Source organism: Notolabrus celidotus, chromosome 19, assembly GCF_009762535.1.
Source record: "Notolabrus celidotus isolate fNotCel1 chromosome 19, fNotCel1.pri, whole genome shotgun sequence".
Taxonomy (NCBI): Eukaryota; Metazoa; Chordata; class Actinopteri; order Labriformes; family Labridae; genus Notolabrus; species Notolabrus celidotus.
In genome coordinates, this window is record NC_048290.1 from 6,769,168 (window position 1) to 6,783,928 (window position 14,761).

The 14,761-nt window shown below is 42.4% G+C and overlaps 1 protein-coding gene across 4 annotated transcripts in view; it reads right to left on the reverse strand.

Moving 5' to 3' along the window:
* Positions 1–14,761, reverse strand: part of dab2ipb (DAB2 interacting protein b) — a 151,100-nt gene that overhangs the window by 74,201 nt on the left and 62,138 nt on the right. The window contains exon 1 of one of the 4 annotated variants that reach the window (XM_034710032.1): positions 9,782–9,940. The exons of 2 other annotated variants lie outside the window; for them this stretch is intronic. In XM_034710032.1, the coding sequence (XP_034565923.1) occupies positions 9,782–9,804 (23 nt within the window). In that variant the 5' untranslated portion in view covers positions 9,805–9,940. Of the gene's footprint in view, positions 1–9,781; positions 9,941–14,761 lie in introns of those variants that run through there. One more of the 4 variants, XM_034710033.1, reaches the window with a different exon arrangement.

Here is a 14,761-nt window from a genome sequence, read left to right on the forward strand (position 1 = left end):
TAGCAGCAGCATTGCATTGAATGCTTTGTTAACAGTAGATGAAAAACAGGAACCACTACAAAGTGTATTTAAAACATCTGTTTCCATTTCTTTGGTGATCTTATCTTTACCTCTTTTTCACCTCAAGTAAGTGAAGTGTTTTTGAGACATTTCCAGAAATGGTTCAATTTCCTGGAATGAACACGTACCCTCAGGGTTTGAAAGCACAAGCTAACAAAAAAACAACAACCTTAAGATCAAAATAAGGAGGTTAATGAAAATAACATAATCCCCATGTGCTGCATCAAAGAGAAAATTGATTTAAATTGGTTAGTTGAAGAGATATATTTCAATGCTTTATTTATTCCTGAAAGGACAAGAATAAGATCACAGGCATGGCAAAGACAACGAACAAACATAATTTCACAAACAAAAGATTATTTCAATAGTGTCAATTTGAGACACAGTGTTTGGAAATCAAAGTCTTAAACTCTGCAAAAGGAGTAAATATCTTTAGTCTGTCAAATGGTTAATCCATGAGATAGGGGCATCAATGGAAAATGCTGATTTGCAGAGTTCAGGGTAAGCTCAAGGGGCTTTCAGAACTAGCCAATCAGAGGAACGAGTAATGTAGTATCTGTAATACCACTCCAACAAGTTTGTAATGTAAGAGGGTTTCTTGCCAGTAAGAGCTTTAAGAACATATAGCTACCAATGCTTGGTATTTTTTCCCTCATACACCTCGCAGGCTGGTGGTACATTTATTATTAAGGAACTTATACCACTGCATCAAATCAAATCCTATCATCACAGCCCTGAGATCCCGACGCCCCGTGCCCTGCTCAGGTTCAATAGAAACTCAGTTAGCAGTAAGTTCAGAGTCCAGTAATGGATTCTGAGTGAGTCTGGGCTGCACCCAGTCGGCTTTGTATCTGCATCCTGTAAGAAGAGTTCATCTGATAGGCCGTCTGGGATCTGATAAAGTCTGAATCCTCTGGCTCGTATAGGCGTCAGAGCACTTAGACTTCTTACACACTGGCTTGCTGGCTAGCTTGCTGGACCACAGGGGATTATATTTGTACTGATGGCTTCAGATAGGCTGAATTAATGTACTGCAACTCCAAATAACAGCGCTTTGAAATTCTACATCCTGCTGAGTTTCTACTGGAGAGCGTGTCATTTCACTACAGAAACATGCAGCAACAGCAGCACTTTATGCTGCATGTGAGGTGGTCTTAATCTACACATGAAACATCTCAACTAACACGCCGAGTAACCCTAAAGCATCTGACAAAACCTTCAGCAACAAATACCTTTCTCAAGTGAGGCGTCCACTTAATACTAACTCCAAGCAGTCTGATGTTAAGTCTTCTAGTGTTTACTGTGGTCGCCGCCCTGCTTAGTGTTTACACAGCATTTAGCTCTCCTGTTAGAACAGCCTTTAAAACAATCAATATGCTTTGTACTTGGAGACCGGCACTGCAATTACCAGTTAATCATGGTCCCTACCAAACAAGCACATTAGACCTGTGTGCCAGTGGGTATACGTTTTATTATAAAATAGAGATGTGTAGCATTAGAAATCTTTGAGGACATCTAACTAATGCTCCTGTGGAGGTTTAATGAAGTCAGTGGTTTACAAACATGTAACTGATCAGAGGCCTTAAAAGCTTCCCCACAACATAAAAGGTCTTTAATTTGACTAATTATGAATAAAATCATGTAAAACTACAAAGCTGGATTAAAAAAAAGATTCAGTTGTTTATGTCCCTGCATGACACTAATCTAATGCAATTTCAGGTCAACTCAACATCCCTCCATATGAATGACTCAATTTACAAAATGTTAGTCCACAAGTATTCATTATGTAATGTTAAATTGAAAGAAAAACTTGTTTAAGGGAGTAAAAAAAGCAAAGGCTGATAGATCCAGAGTGGTTTGAGTATGAAAATGATGGAAATTATTAGCCTTAGTAAATATTTCTCATAATTTGATAATTTTCTTTGAGAACAGATTCAGCTTTCAAAAATACAAATGATCTTTACAAAAATGAAATAACAACTTTAAAGCTCGAGTGTGATTCTTTTTTTTCTGGTTATGTGGCAGACTGAATTTAATGCAGATGCCTCTTTATGGCTTACAAAAGCAATCAAACCATCTGTGACAAGATTATTATTTCTCTATTGTTATTTTGAATGCCTAAAAATATTGTCACAGGGTAGGTGACATGGTAAAGATGCTTACTGAGTGATACATTTGACTTTTAAAATAAATCAGAATAACATGTTTCCTTAAAAACTAGGGCAACATTAATGAACGAAGTGCAATGTGATTAAGGTCCGAAATCAATTCTTCTTTTTGTCCCTTTCTGCACACATCAGTTAAGCTGCCGCAGTGTCTTCCTGCTTCCCGCTGACACCGTGATGGAAAATATGTCCACTGGACTTTTGAATGGCATATTTGACTTTAAAAAAACTCCCAGATGGCTCAGTTGACAAAAGTTATATGCACTTTTTGTCTGATGGAATTAAAATATTAACACAGTACCTTGATTTTGAGCTACAAGCTACAAGTTTAGCATACAGGCACAGGTAATCCAACAGACCACATCACAAAAACCCACAGAGCACCATTTCGGAGTGTGCATAATTGATGCAGACCTGTAGGACACTATAATTGGCACTAAGTGAAAGTTCCTTACTGAAGCTTTAAGTAACATTGATGCAGCAACATTCGCTAATAGTGAATCTTCATACTCTAGCGATATTTGGTACACACTGAGCAGTTACTCATTTTATTTTGGGCTACCTGGATAGTATATACATTTAGGTTAAACATGACTCAGGCCAGGTTAAAATATTTTTGATCATGCAGCTGATGGATACTGATTGGATTGTGAAAATTGCTTTAGAACAGCGTTAAGTGTTGATTAAGACCTTTTGGCTGGGTACTGTAAGTGTTCCATAATGAGCAAACAACAAACTAAGATGATTTGCTCATCTCCTAATTTGTCACCCACCTATATAACAGTCATTTGAACTTATCTATAACTTGAGTCAAAGTAAAACCATGAATATAGCCTGACAGTGTGAGAGACACATTAGCTTCTGCTCTGCTTTAAATGCTAAAATAAAGGTGAGCAGAAATGTTGGCAATGTGAACCACAAAAGATGATTGAGCAAGAACATCAGCAAAGTGGTTAGACAAGCTGTTTGTAATAGTGTGCTTAAGGTGAGGTTTCAGCACCCTCATCTCCCTGTAGAGTCTCAAAGTTCATTAGCTGCTCCTCACAGCTGGCTCAGCTTGTAGTTTGGGCTGAAACCAGCCAGTAACATCTACCTCTCCGCGAGCACCTGTCCCTGAACTCTGACATCAAAGCGGAACACTTCACAGTTAACAAGGAAACACGAATCACACAGTAATTGTTCAAGCTTGATTATGAAACACAGCCACTGCAGCGACGGGCAACCGGACAAATGAGCCATTATTCCTGCATTGAGCCGTCACACAATAAAGTGTCCATTATGCCCACAGCTTTGGCTCTGACTTGGCGGAAAGGACCACAGGCCGTGATGAAACAATTACGTGTCTGTCACATTGCAGAGTAGTCTGTCACGGGTCTTGATCGCTCATTTGATCTGAGCAGATGTGGTTCGTCTTTCTCTGAACTTGGCCAGAATAAAGCGGCACTATGGGATCAAAGAGGACGTCAAACTTAGCGCAATCAATCTCTGCTGATTCATGTTTTTGCTCCTAATGTCATTTAGCAATATAGGAGTAACTGTGGTTTGAACATGGACTTCATATAACATAGACATGGCATCAGTGATGTCACCCATTGGAGGCAGAGAGGAGTTATGAAGCCTAAGGATGGCAAGTGTCATATTGGAGATGCTGACATTAACTGGAAAACCACTACAAAGCACCAGTCCGTCAAATCAGCCATGCCCAAAATTATGACTCATCATGCAAAACTCATGGCCACAATTAACTCTGTTAATATTGATGTTTTGATATGGGCTCTAACAGGTTTTCCTTTGCCCCTATTGGTCATTTGAGGAACTACAGTTTTTTAAACTACCACATGGCTTCACTTTTCAACAACAGAGGCTGCCACGTGGTTTATTTACATGCAATTTATACAGGAAGTGGACATATCCTCTTTGTTTCAAAAGTACAGCTAATGGAGAAGTGACTTGCACCTGCAGCCTTCCTAGTGGCTAGCAGGGGGGGGCCTTAATTGGTGGCAAACACATTTCGGATCTCAAGGTAGTCTGTGACCAACTGATCAAAGGGTATTTGTTAGGAAAGGTCTGATAAAGAAGGGTTCAGGTTACTGCCTTTTCAACCAGGATAGCAATGAATCAATGTACAGTAAATCCAACTTGTCACCAATGTGGTCACTACCAACATCCAACCAAACAAGATGGCAACCACATAAAATGCCAAACCCAAGGCCAGAGGGAGTTCAAAAACAAACGGCTGATGTCACTTAATATGTCCACTTCTTTCATGCAGTCTTTGAGTTTGGGTTCGGGTTTACCTGTGTTCATGCATCAACCTGCCATCTGTCGATTGTCGTCTACACCGGAGTGAACAGTTGGTTGACGGGCGGCAGGAGAACACTGACAACAATACAAACGTCTGGCCGATATCGGGAGACAGAAAGAAGAGTAGTCAGGAGGAGGCGAGGGAAACAGACTGGGGGGGATCCTGTCAGATGCTGCTGGTGCAGAACACTGGATGTGAGAGCTGAACCGCTGACATGTGGCAACAGGCCTCGGGGCCCAAAACACCAATCAGGGGGCAGCTCCAAAAAAAAATGATACAGTCAACAGAACAGCAGTGCAAACCTCATTCTCGGTCCAAGTTTGGCACATTGCAGAGGAAGACGGGTCTTTGGGGACGGCGGGGACAGTATGGTTAAGGTTGTGAGTGAGTGAAGAGCAGCTGGATGTGCGGCAGCTAATGTGACAGCCGTACTATTACTCCCATCGCAAACAAGCCCGAGAGGGAAATTTGCGCGTTTGAAGTGCCACTCTCAATCAAAAAACACCCTCTCTACTCATCCATCCGTGACCTCTTTGAGTCCTGATTGGCTGGCCGGAGAAAGCGCTAACAATGAAAACATGGAATATATGCATTTAAACAGATGGGTAAAACAGATGAGTGGGCACAGTCAAGCCTGAGTTGATGCATATCCAGTGCATTAGTGCTTTACAGCAACCGAGCGCCGGGCGACGGCACCCGGCTTTTGAGGCTCGCACAACGCCAGCGGTCTAATGCACAGAAGACAAAAGAGAGATTACAGGAGAGGGGGGAGACGGTGAGAGACACAGCTCGGGGGCATCTTTGAAGCTTTGGTGTGACCGCTTTTGTGAAGAGGCAGTTAGCGCAATAGATGGGAGCGCACATTATCCTAAAAAGTAAAGAAGGCATAGCTGCACACAAAGACGGCCTTTCATTTACAGGCAGGAAGGAAGCTTTTAAAGGCAAGAATGAGACACATGCAAACACACCCATACACACACAGGAAAGGAGGGAGCTAGCTTTAGCATTTAGTATCTAAATGGTTAGCTCCTCTAGGCTTCTTTTCAAGCGTCTGCAGGGATTGCCTGACTCAAAGCACTGGCAGACATTCTACAACGTGGGAAAAGTTGGCTGGTAACTGAGATCAGGTGGCAGGAGAACAACTGTTGGGAGAGCTAACGCAGCAACCGAGCCAGGCTGTCTGCTTACACACACACACACACACACACACACACACACACACACACACACACACACACACACACACACACACACACACACACACAGGCAGACAGACACAGCTTGATTACACAGTGAGAGCATAGCCTCCCTGCTACGGCTGAAAGGTAATTCAGTGTAACATCTGCTAGGACACTCGCAGCGGGAGACCAATAGGGAGCGCTGAACTGGCTGGGATTTGGATCTCTGAGGTCATCGTGTTGAGTGAAAGAGAACAGAACAGCTGGCCGAGAATTACAACCAACCACTGCCGGACGGACGGAGCGAGACGATGCACGCATCTGCAGAGCACAACATGCACGTTACCTGGGAGTGTTTTCGCGATGATTTTCTGAGCTCCACAGGATGTGACACATGGTGAATATTGTTCTAAGCTTCATTCTGTTCCCAGGTTAGTCAGAGTGAAGAGTCAAAGGGTTATTGCTGCAGTGTCGCTACTACAGCGCAGTGGACTTTGTAACAAGGAAAGGACTCCATATTCATAGTAATTACATCAGGGTGTGCAGCCAAGACACCACAAGGACGGAGAATATATAATGAGGTCAAAGGTCGTGCTAATGAATGACTCCTTAAGTAGCAGATTTGGTCACAGGGCAAAGTACAAATGTCATACTAATGACTAATGGCTTTCTGGGAACTGGTCGCCGCGGTGCGATCGGTGTATTGATTTAAATAATGCACTTTATGGAACGTGTGGTCAGAAAACAAAACATGACCGAAGACGGCTTCACTAGAAAACACACAGTTTGTTTTCTGTCACGCAGCCTCGTGGAGTATTCTGTCTCATGACTTCATGTCCTAGTGGCCCAGTGTGACTCGTCACCCACACACATTCACACGCGAGTGGAATCCCCCGAGCGGTAACAACACTCAGGCACACAAACACACACACACTGACACACACACATACATACAAAGATGCTGCCAGAAACGTAAAAGGAACAGGACAGTAAATCAGATAAATGTGTTCTATAAAATGCCTTTGCATTTTCAGCTCTTGTACAACATCGTCTGCGACAAAAGTATGATAAACTTGAGTGTTGCCATTAGAGCTGCACAATAAAACACAATCTTAGGGCTGTCACAACATGAGCATTTGCAATAAACTAAAAAACATCTGCATTTATCAAAATCAATAAGAGCAAATATCTGATATAAACAAGCGATGCGCCCTCTCTCAGCATGCCTTAATTTCACTTATTGCATTTAGGCCCGAGGGAAGCAGCCATGCTTTCACACCACTTAGATGTAGTAAGAAGACGCTCAAGCGAGATACACAGTAGAATAACTGATTCAGGAAAGACATGCTGCACAGAGAGGCTGCATGGTGGTGCAGTGGTTCGCAACATTGTGGTTCCTGGTTTGAATCCTGACTGGGGATTTTTCTGTGAGGAGGTTTCATGCTCCTCCCATGCATGCGTGGGTTACCTCTAGGTAGTCCAGCTTTGTCCCACAGTCCAAGGACATGCTCTTTAGTGGTTCCCAAAGTAGGGGCGAAACACTGATAGGGGGGGTCGCCAAATGCATCCAAAAACCAAGAGTTTACAATTAAAATATAGACAAAAATAATAAATGAAACCATGTCTTAAGACACTTAAGGGTGTCAAGCCAGATTAACAACAGTATCAGTGGCAGCAGGCACAGGAAACACAGCAACATGTGCACATTGGTAGCCTAATTTTTATAGGGACCAGCTATGTTAAGTATCGTCGGCCATTTTTTACCCAATTTTGTCCACTATTAAGTGTATTCCCACAGCAGTGAGAAACATTTAACCACCTCAAGGGACAGTGGGGGATTGCCAGTCTTCAGCACTGCTTTATTGGGGGATGTGGGCTGAAATGTTTGGGAACATAGGGGCCAACTGGCCTCTCTAAATTGCCCGTGGGTGCGAGTGTGAGTGTTACTGCCTACTGTATATATGCCCTGTGATAGGTTGGAGACCTGTCCAGGGTGTACCCCAATGACTCGCCCAATGACAGCTGGGATTGGCTCCAACCCCACATGTCCCTGAATGGGATAAGTGGTATAGATGATGAATGGACTGATGTATAAGTCATATAAAACCAACAGTGTTCATTTCAGCCTGTTTGATAACCATTAAAAAAACTCCTCACTTTGGCTTTAAGTTAAACAATAAGTAATGACTTAGCAGAAGGACTGATGACGTCATGGGTCAGGAAGAGATTTTGTGATAAACAGGCGTAATGGAATGAACCAAATTTAGTGTTCAAAGATAGAAGAAATATCTCTTTAGCCCCACAGTACGTCTTTGCTTTCAAACTGAATGAATCAGACACCTTTCTGCAGCATTGTAAGTCGGATGTGCTGGTTCCCCCTTTAGAGAGTGTTTGTGATAATTATATGTGCTTTCAAACACCATCCAACTCTGTCCACTTTGAAACTGCCGAGCGAATACCCTTGACAGGTCGAGGCTGATTCATTATTTCAAACGTAAGAAAGCGGCATTCACAAGAAAAAGGAACATCTTTCTACTTTTTTGCTTTGTGATTCAAAGAACCTCTGACCAGCGTTTCCATTCTCATTAATTCCGCACTAAAAAATCCTCGGTGAGGAGAAGATTGGAGGCAGGGGTGGAAGACGGAGGCAAAGATAATAGAGTTATCACCATGGTAAGGCAGGGGATAATGAAAACGTTGGCTTAATTGGGCAAATGTCTGCCCAATTAACAGACTTATCATTTGGCTCCGGGCCATCGAACAATCCTTAACTGTTAAACCCTGAAGGGCAGCGAGGTGTCGGGCCGGTTTGAGAGACTGTCCCTCACCATTAAGATCCTGACTCTAATAGAGAAGAGCAAGGAAAAAGATAATATCCTGACTGAATCACTGAAGTATAACACTATTAATTAAATCATAGGTTACACATATCACTAACCTCGATGACATACCACAACCACACACCCAAAGAAACCCATCTTTGAACTTTAACTTCCTGCATTTGTTATTCCCATTAGCTTTTATCGGTTAGTAATAAGTGATGTGGAAATATGAGTGTGCTTAAACCACAAAGCTTCACTCAGACAATGACGGGCTATTAAGGGCAAGACAGTCACATATCTGCAGCTATTACTCAGCCCTGACCATGAGGCTGAGAATACTTACAGCACGCCAAGGTCACGGATATGGTGTCTGCATCTGTGCTCAGTGTGTTTACATGCTCATGTGTATGTGTGGAAGGCAGAGGGAGATCAAGCTGAATGCAAAAAAACCCCAAAAGACGTGCAGAATAGGATGTATCAATTGGTTTCAAGCAAAGAAGAAAAGCTTTTTCTTCTGAACTCTTATGTAACTGTTAAGTGCTCGGGGAGCTGATAACTTAATGTGCAAAGGAGAAGAAGAGAAGATGAGGAAGAGTGTTTTTCACTTCTTGACCTGAATATTCAAAAACACCCCTGTGGCATCGGACAAAGAAATAGGCAAACACTCAAGTTCACGATGAGAAATAGAGGGCACGGTGCTCCTCTTCCCACGCTGGATGGCAAAACTCAGATGACAAAAACAAAATCAAGCCTGTTATCTCTGCAAAAAAACAACTTCTCCTTTTAACTTTCCAAATTTCAAAGCTGCCTTTCAGCAACCCAATTCAGAGAGGTAAAGTAGCTTCAGCACATCTCTGGCTTCAAATAGTAAAATGTGCTCTCAATGCTGAGATCTTATTTGCACTCTGAAGCCAAGCTGTGCCTCTGGCACTGAATAGTTTTCATGTTCAAGTCTGAGCTTGTCCACTTTTTTTACATCTACAACACCTTCTTTACAAACTATTCAGAGGAGCTGCATTGTTACTCTGCTTTAATTAACTATCCTGACCTTTCTTCACATTTATAACTCATGCAGACATTACTTTATGGCATTAAAGTAGCAGTTAATAGATTAAGGTAGAGTTTGCTATCCTTAGTGAGCAGTGGGCGGCTGCAGCGACAGAGGTTTCCAGAAAACCACAGCTGTGCTGGAAATATCCCCAGTAACACGAGCTCCAAAGAAGAAAGTTTAAGAACAAAAGTAACACTTACGATCTACTGAATATGTGAAACATTGTTCAGCAGAGTCTCTCCGAGCTGGATCCCCAAAAACCCACGGCTTCACTTTGGGTCGCATTCCTCTCCAGCGGCTGGCCTCAGTGTTTTCCCGACTATTTTTGAGACTCTGGGAACGTGGCTGGAGGCTCTGCCCTCTGAGTTACACCGCACCGCTCCCAAAGGATGTCTGCTGCTGCTAACACACCCCTCTCCACATCCCATTTAAAAAGACAGCGCTGTTATTTAGGACAAGCCTGCCCATGGTCCAGTGTAACATTATAGGGTGATGAGGTAATGCAAGAAGCCAATGAGCAAAGCAGGGGAATACACAGGTAGGAGTCAGGGGGATGGGTGTGAAATACTTCTGTGTAAACAGAACAATGGTCAAAAGTACAACTATAGCAACTTTTCTTTGACACCTTCCACTTTAACTCATGATTATTTGATCCATATCAAACTTTTTAAGCAATTTTTACTTTAAATTTGTCTCATTAATCTTCTATTTTCTCCTGTTTAAGAAATAAAGACTAAATATGGGTTCCAAGTGCAACTAAGGACAAGATTTCTGGACGGGGGTCAAGTGAACACTCCCACTCCCCTGCTTTACTGCCAGTGGTCTGAAAGTTCTTATTTGACCTCTCCAAAATGCTCTAAAAACACAAGTTAAACTACTCATGGGTCACTAATAAATGGGGTTGTGCCAAAAGTTGGGAAAAAAAGTACAAAAGTCAATCAATAGAATTCGAGGCTAATGAAAACATGTTGGATCTATCACTTGATGACTGGAGCACCACGCTAGCCAGCGACGTGGACGATGGACAAGACCAGGACAGGTGAAGATAGACATTTAAGGGCAGTGCAACATACTCTTGGATGCTCTTTTCCTAAATGACAAAAAAAAGTTGAAAAAAGGAAAAACTGTGAAAGAGAGAAAGAGCCGTCAGCCTGTTATGAAGTTATATAGGTGCCCCTGTCTGAGAAAAAACGCAAAATCTATATTTTTTCTCGCTGAAGTCAGTCCCTGGGACACACAGATCCTCTGTCATCATCAGATCTGTCTCCCCTGCTTTTTCTCACACTGACACAACCTCAGTGTTGGCAGCCAGGAAGTCAGCCTGGCCTGCCTCCTCCTCCTCCTCCTCCTCTCCTCCCTCCCTGTTTTTTCCCTGCAGCAGGAAACAATGGCCCAGCCTTCAGCAGCACACTCTGTGGGAAAAACGCTGGGTCCTTGGCCGGAGAGAGGGACTCCAGGAAATGGACGGAAAAAGAAAAAATGGAGCAAACAAGAGGAGGAGAAAATGAGGACAGCCAGGTTCAGGGAGGAGACGTGCTGCTGCCAGATGTATTGTATGTCTGTGTTCAATAGCTTTGGACAAAGTGAGGGACGAGTGATGTCAACGTTAAGACGTGCTGTCAAGAGAAGCTTCAATTCGGAGTGATGGTTGAGCTCCCGAGCCCCAGAAATGCCAGTCATTTCCTGTGAAATAATTACATGGAAACAGGTCCCGTTTAAGCATTTCTGCTTTGTGAACAAGAAGAGAACATTGAGCTCAACCACTCAGCAATCTGCAGACGTCATTATGTAAAAAAGAGAGACTTAAGTGAGACCCTGCAGGAGCTACAGTAGCAGCTGTTTGCCTCAACAATGGAACTCATTGTGAACTATACAGCGGAAAGACTCTTGCACCCCATTATAGGTGGACCACTTCTCCAGTCCCCAAACAATTTAAGTATCATTTAGGAGGTGAGAGTGGAGGAGGTGTAATGTACTCATTCCTCTCGATGGAATGGATTAGAATTGCTCACTCTTATCACGAGTAAACAGACCTGCATGCCTCGCTGTTTGGAAGAATGGCTGGGTAAAGGTTAACTACAAAGCCAAGGCGAAGCCTGGAGACTAAACACTCTTGGGGATTTCCTCATTCTTCTGGTCCGGGTCACGATAATATCATGCCGCGTAGTGTTGTTTTGATTGTGACTGCTTCCACATTTAATGCAGGACAGGCTCAAGTGAGGCTTCTCTATCTATAGCAGAGGGGTTTTTATCACTCTAGCAGGGCAGGAATGCAGAGAGATATCTGAAAATCTACATTATTCATAGGAAAAAACACTGAGAACAATAGTCTTTTATACTCTGACTTATGTTTTTATGTTTTGTGTGTATGTGCGTGAGTGTTTAAGGCAGAGTTTCTGCGCGAACACACACAAATTCACATCAAATCATGCCAAGGAGTGTGTGGGTGGGGTAAGCGCAAGGTCATGAGCCTAGTGCACAGCAGTAGACAGCAACAGGACGGGTCATATGAGGGGGTGGGGGAGAAAGCGCCCTCTTGGCTAACTGGTTGACTGTAGGCAGCCCCCTGAGGCCTCCCCTCTGAGAAGTTATTCCCTCGCTAACAGCTAACCTGTTAAGTAGAGCACCACCTGCCTGCGCAGAGGTAAAGGGAGGGGACGAAAAAGGCAGAGGAATTGGTGGAAGCAGAACGTTCCAGGCAAGCTTGCACAAGTCTGTATAGCAAAGAGGTGGGTGGTGGAGAGAGAGAGGGTGAGACGTGTTGGACAAGTGCGTGTTGATAGAGGGCAGGGAAGAGGAAGGCAAAGATGAAGAGACTGACAAGACTGAGAGGAGAGCAAACTGAACTCGCATCAATATTCCAGTGAGTGGAGTAGAGAGAATATGAAAATCACTGCAATACGGAGGAGGGCAAGAGCGAGAATAATGAATAACTGTTAATGCTGCTGCACCGGATCTGGGCTGCAAGTGATCAAACTTAATGAGACACTTCTGCTTTTTAAATTTGAAAGGTAATAACTGCCATGTAGAAATTTGGCTGGGGTCAACTATCCCTTAAATTGGAGGCTGTCTTTGGCAAAGTTGCAGGATGTTATTGATAGACAAACTTAAGCCAAATGAGAATGTCTTCTTTCCTTCTCCAGAGGAAGGGACAGTAAAAAAGAAAATTCCATGCAGTTTAACACAATCACAGCTGCCATATCCCTGTGACTGCACGTTCAAAATTGGAAACTCTAATATTTTATAATTTTATGATGAATTTAAGATGCTTTCTGTCAGATTAACAATAGCATGAAATTTGCATAAAACTACTTTCTGGCTTTCATTGCTGTTAGTAAGCTAACGTTACCATCCATCCAAAAGAAATGATCTTGCAAACATGACTGTTAGCTTGCTGACATTATTTCTGTAATGGAAACTAGCATACATTACACTCAGTTAGCCTCTATTACCAAACAAATCTTCAGCTATCTGATGGTAATCACCTAAAAAACATTGTTAACTGACTTACATTATTGTTGAACATGTTAGCTAGCAAATAGTTATTACCTAGCAAATAACTCTGAAAGGTAGCTAACATTAAGCAACTTTAGCTAACTGACAGTATTGACCTATAGTAAACATTGCTGTTAGCTTGCTTGCTTTATTGTTGGAAATTCTAGCTAGCAAACAGTATACCCAGTGAACATTACTGCCAGCTAGCTAACAGCACCATAAGCAACTTAAGCTAGCAGACATTGTTGTAAGCTTGCCTACATTAGTGTTAGTACTGTAAACAAGCTACAGTAATTGCTTGTCAAACATCACTGTCAGCTAGCTTACAATACTGCAGACGACTTTAGCTAGCTGACAGTGAATACTTAGTTAACATTTTTGTTAGCTTGCTCATATTATTGTTGGCAATGTTAGCTTGTAAAAAGTACACCAAGCTAACATTACTGCCAGATTCCTAACCTTACTATTAGCAACTTTAGCGACCTGACAGAAAATAACCTACTGAACACCATTAGCTTGCCTACATTATTGTTGGCAAAGTTAGCTAGTTGACAGTTTTGACCTAGCTTACCTAACTGTGTGCTAGCTTACATTGTTGTACTCTACCTTAGTTTTCTGACAGAATTTACAAAGCAAATATTACTGTTAGCTAGTTTATGCTAAGATTATATTGAGCTATTTTACAGTCATTACTTAGCAAACAGTATTGTTAGCTAGCTAACATTATTGTTGGCAATGTTACCTAGCATTTATGACTGTCAGGTAGCCAACATTGCTGTGAGAATATTAGCTAGCTGACAGTAGTTGCTTAGTAAATATTGCTGTAATGCTAACTTTCTAATGTTAATGTTGAATATGTTAGCTTGCAAAAAGTAACATTACATCAGCATTTAAGGTTCCCACACTGAGCGTGATGTCAGAAGTAAATGGCTGCCATGTGAATATTGTGAATAAGTGCATTGAGATTCCACTCATCCTTTTTAAAGCCCTCTCTCCCTTTTATTTTCATAAAGCAGCTCCTTATAAAGAGAGTTTAAACAAAAATAGGGCAATAGCAACAGTTTCTCTCTGTGTTTGTTTATGTGCATGAAAGATACAAAGATTATGAGAGTGGAAGGACAGAGACAGACCCGTACTGTGGGTCCTTTTTCTTGAGAGCACCGCTGTCTCTGCCCTGTGGCCTTCAGGGCAGGAGAGTGCGAATGAGGGATTCAATTATTGACAATGCACAGTGCTGCCCCATCATGAGCATATGCTCCTTTTTCATCCCCTCCCAGGCCTGGCAGAGGAGAACCAGTAAAATATTACTGAATGTAATCAATGCAGCCTACTTCCAGCATCTTTCTTTGAAGGCAGCAAGCTAGACTGAGAGCTAAATTCTAACCTCTTATTTGCTGACGTACATTAAAAATCTCAAAGGATTGAAGTCATTGAATAGAAGCTCTTGGATGTTTCTGTGCACGACCTGTCATTCTGTCTTCCTTTCATGTTTTAAATCCTTTTCAGTTTGATACTTTTGACTGCACCGTGCCTTTATGCTACCATCCATGTGTTTGTGTGTCGATTGTCCATAATCTGCCATAAATGTTTAGATCCTGTTAAGTCTTTTATAGCAAGACCTATCTGCAGACTGTGCTGTGCAAGCCCTAAAGAAAGGTCTGGCTTAACCAATTTCATTTCTACAC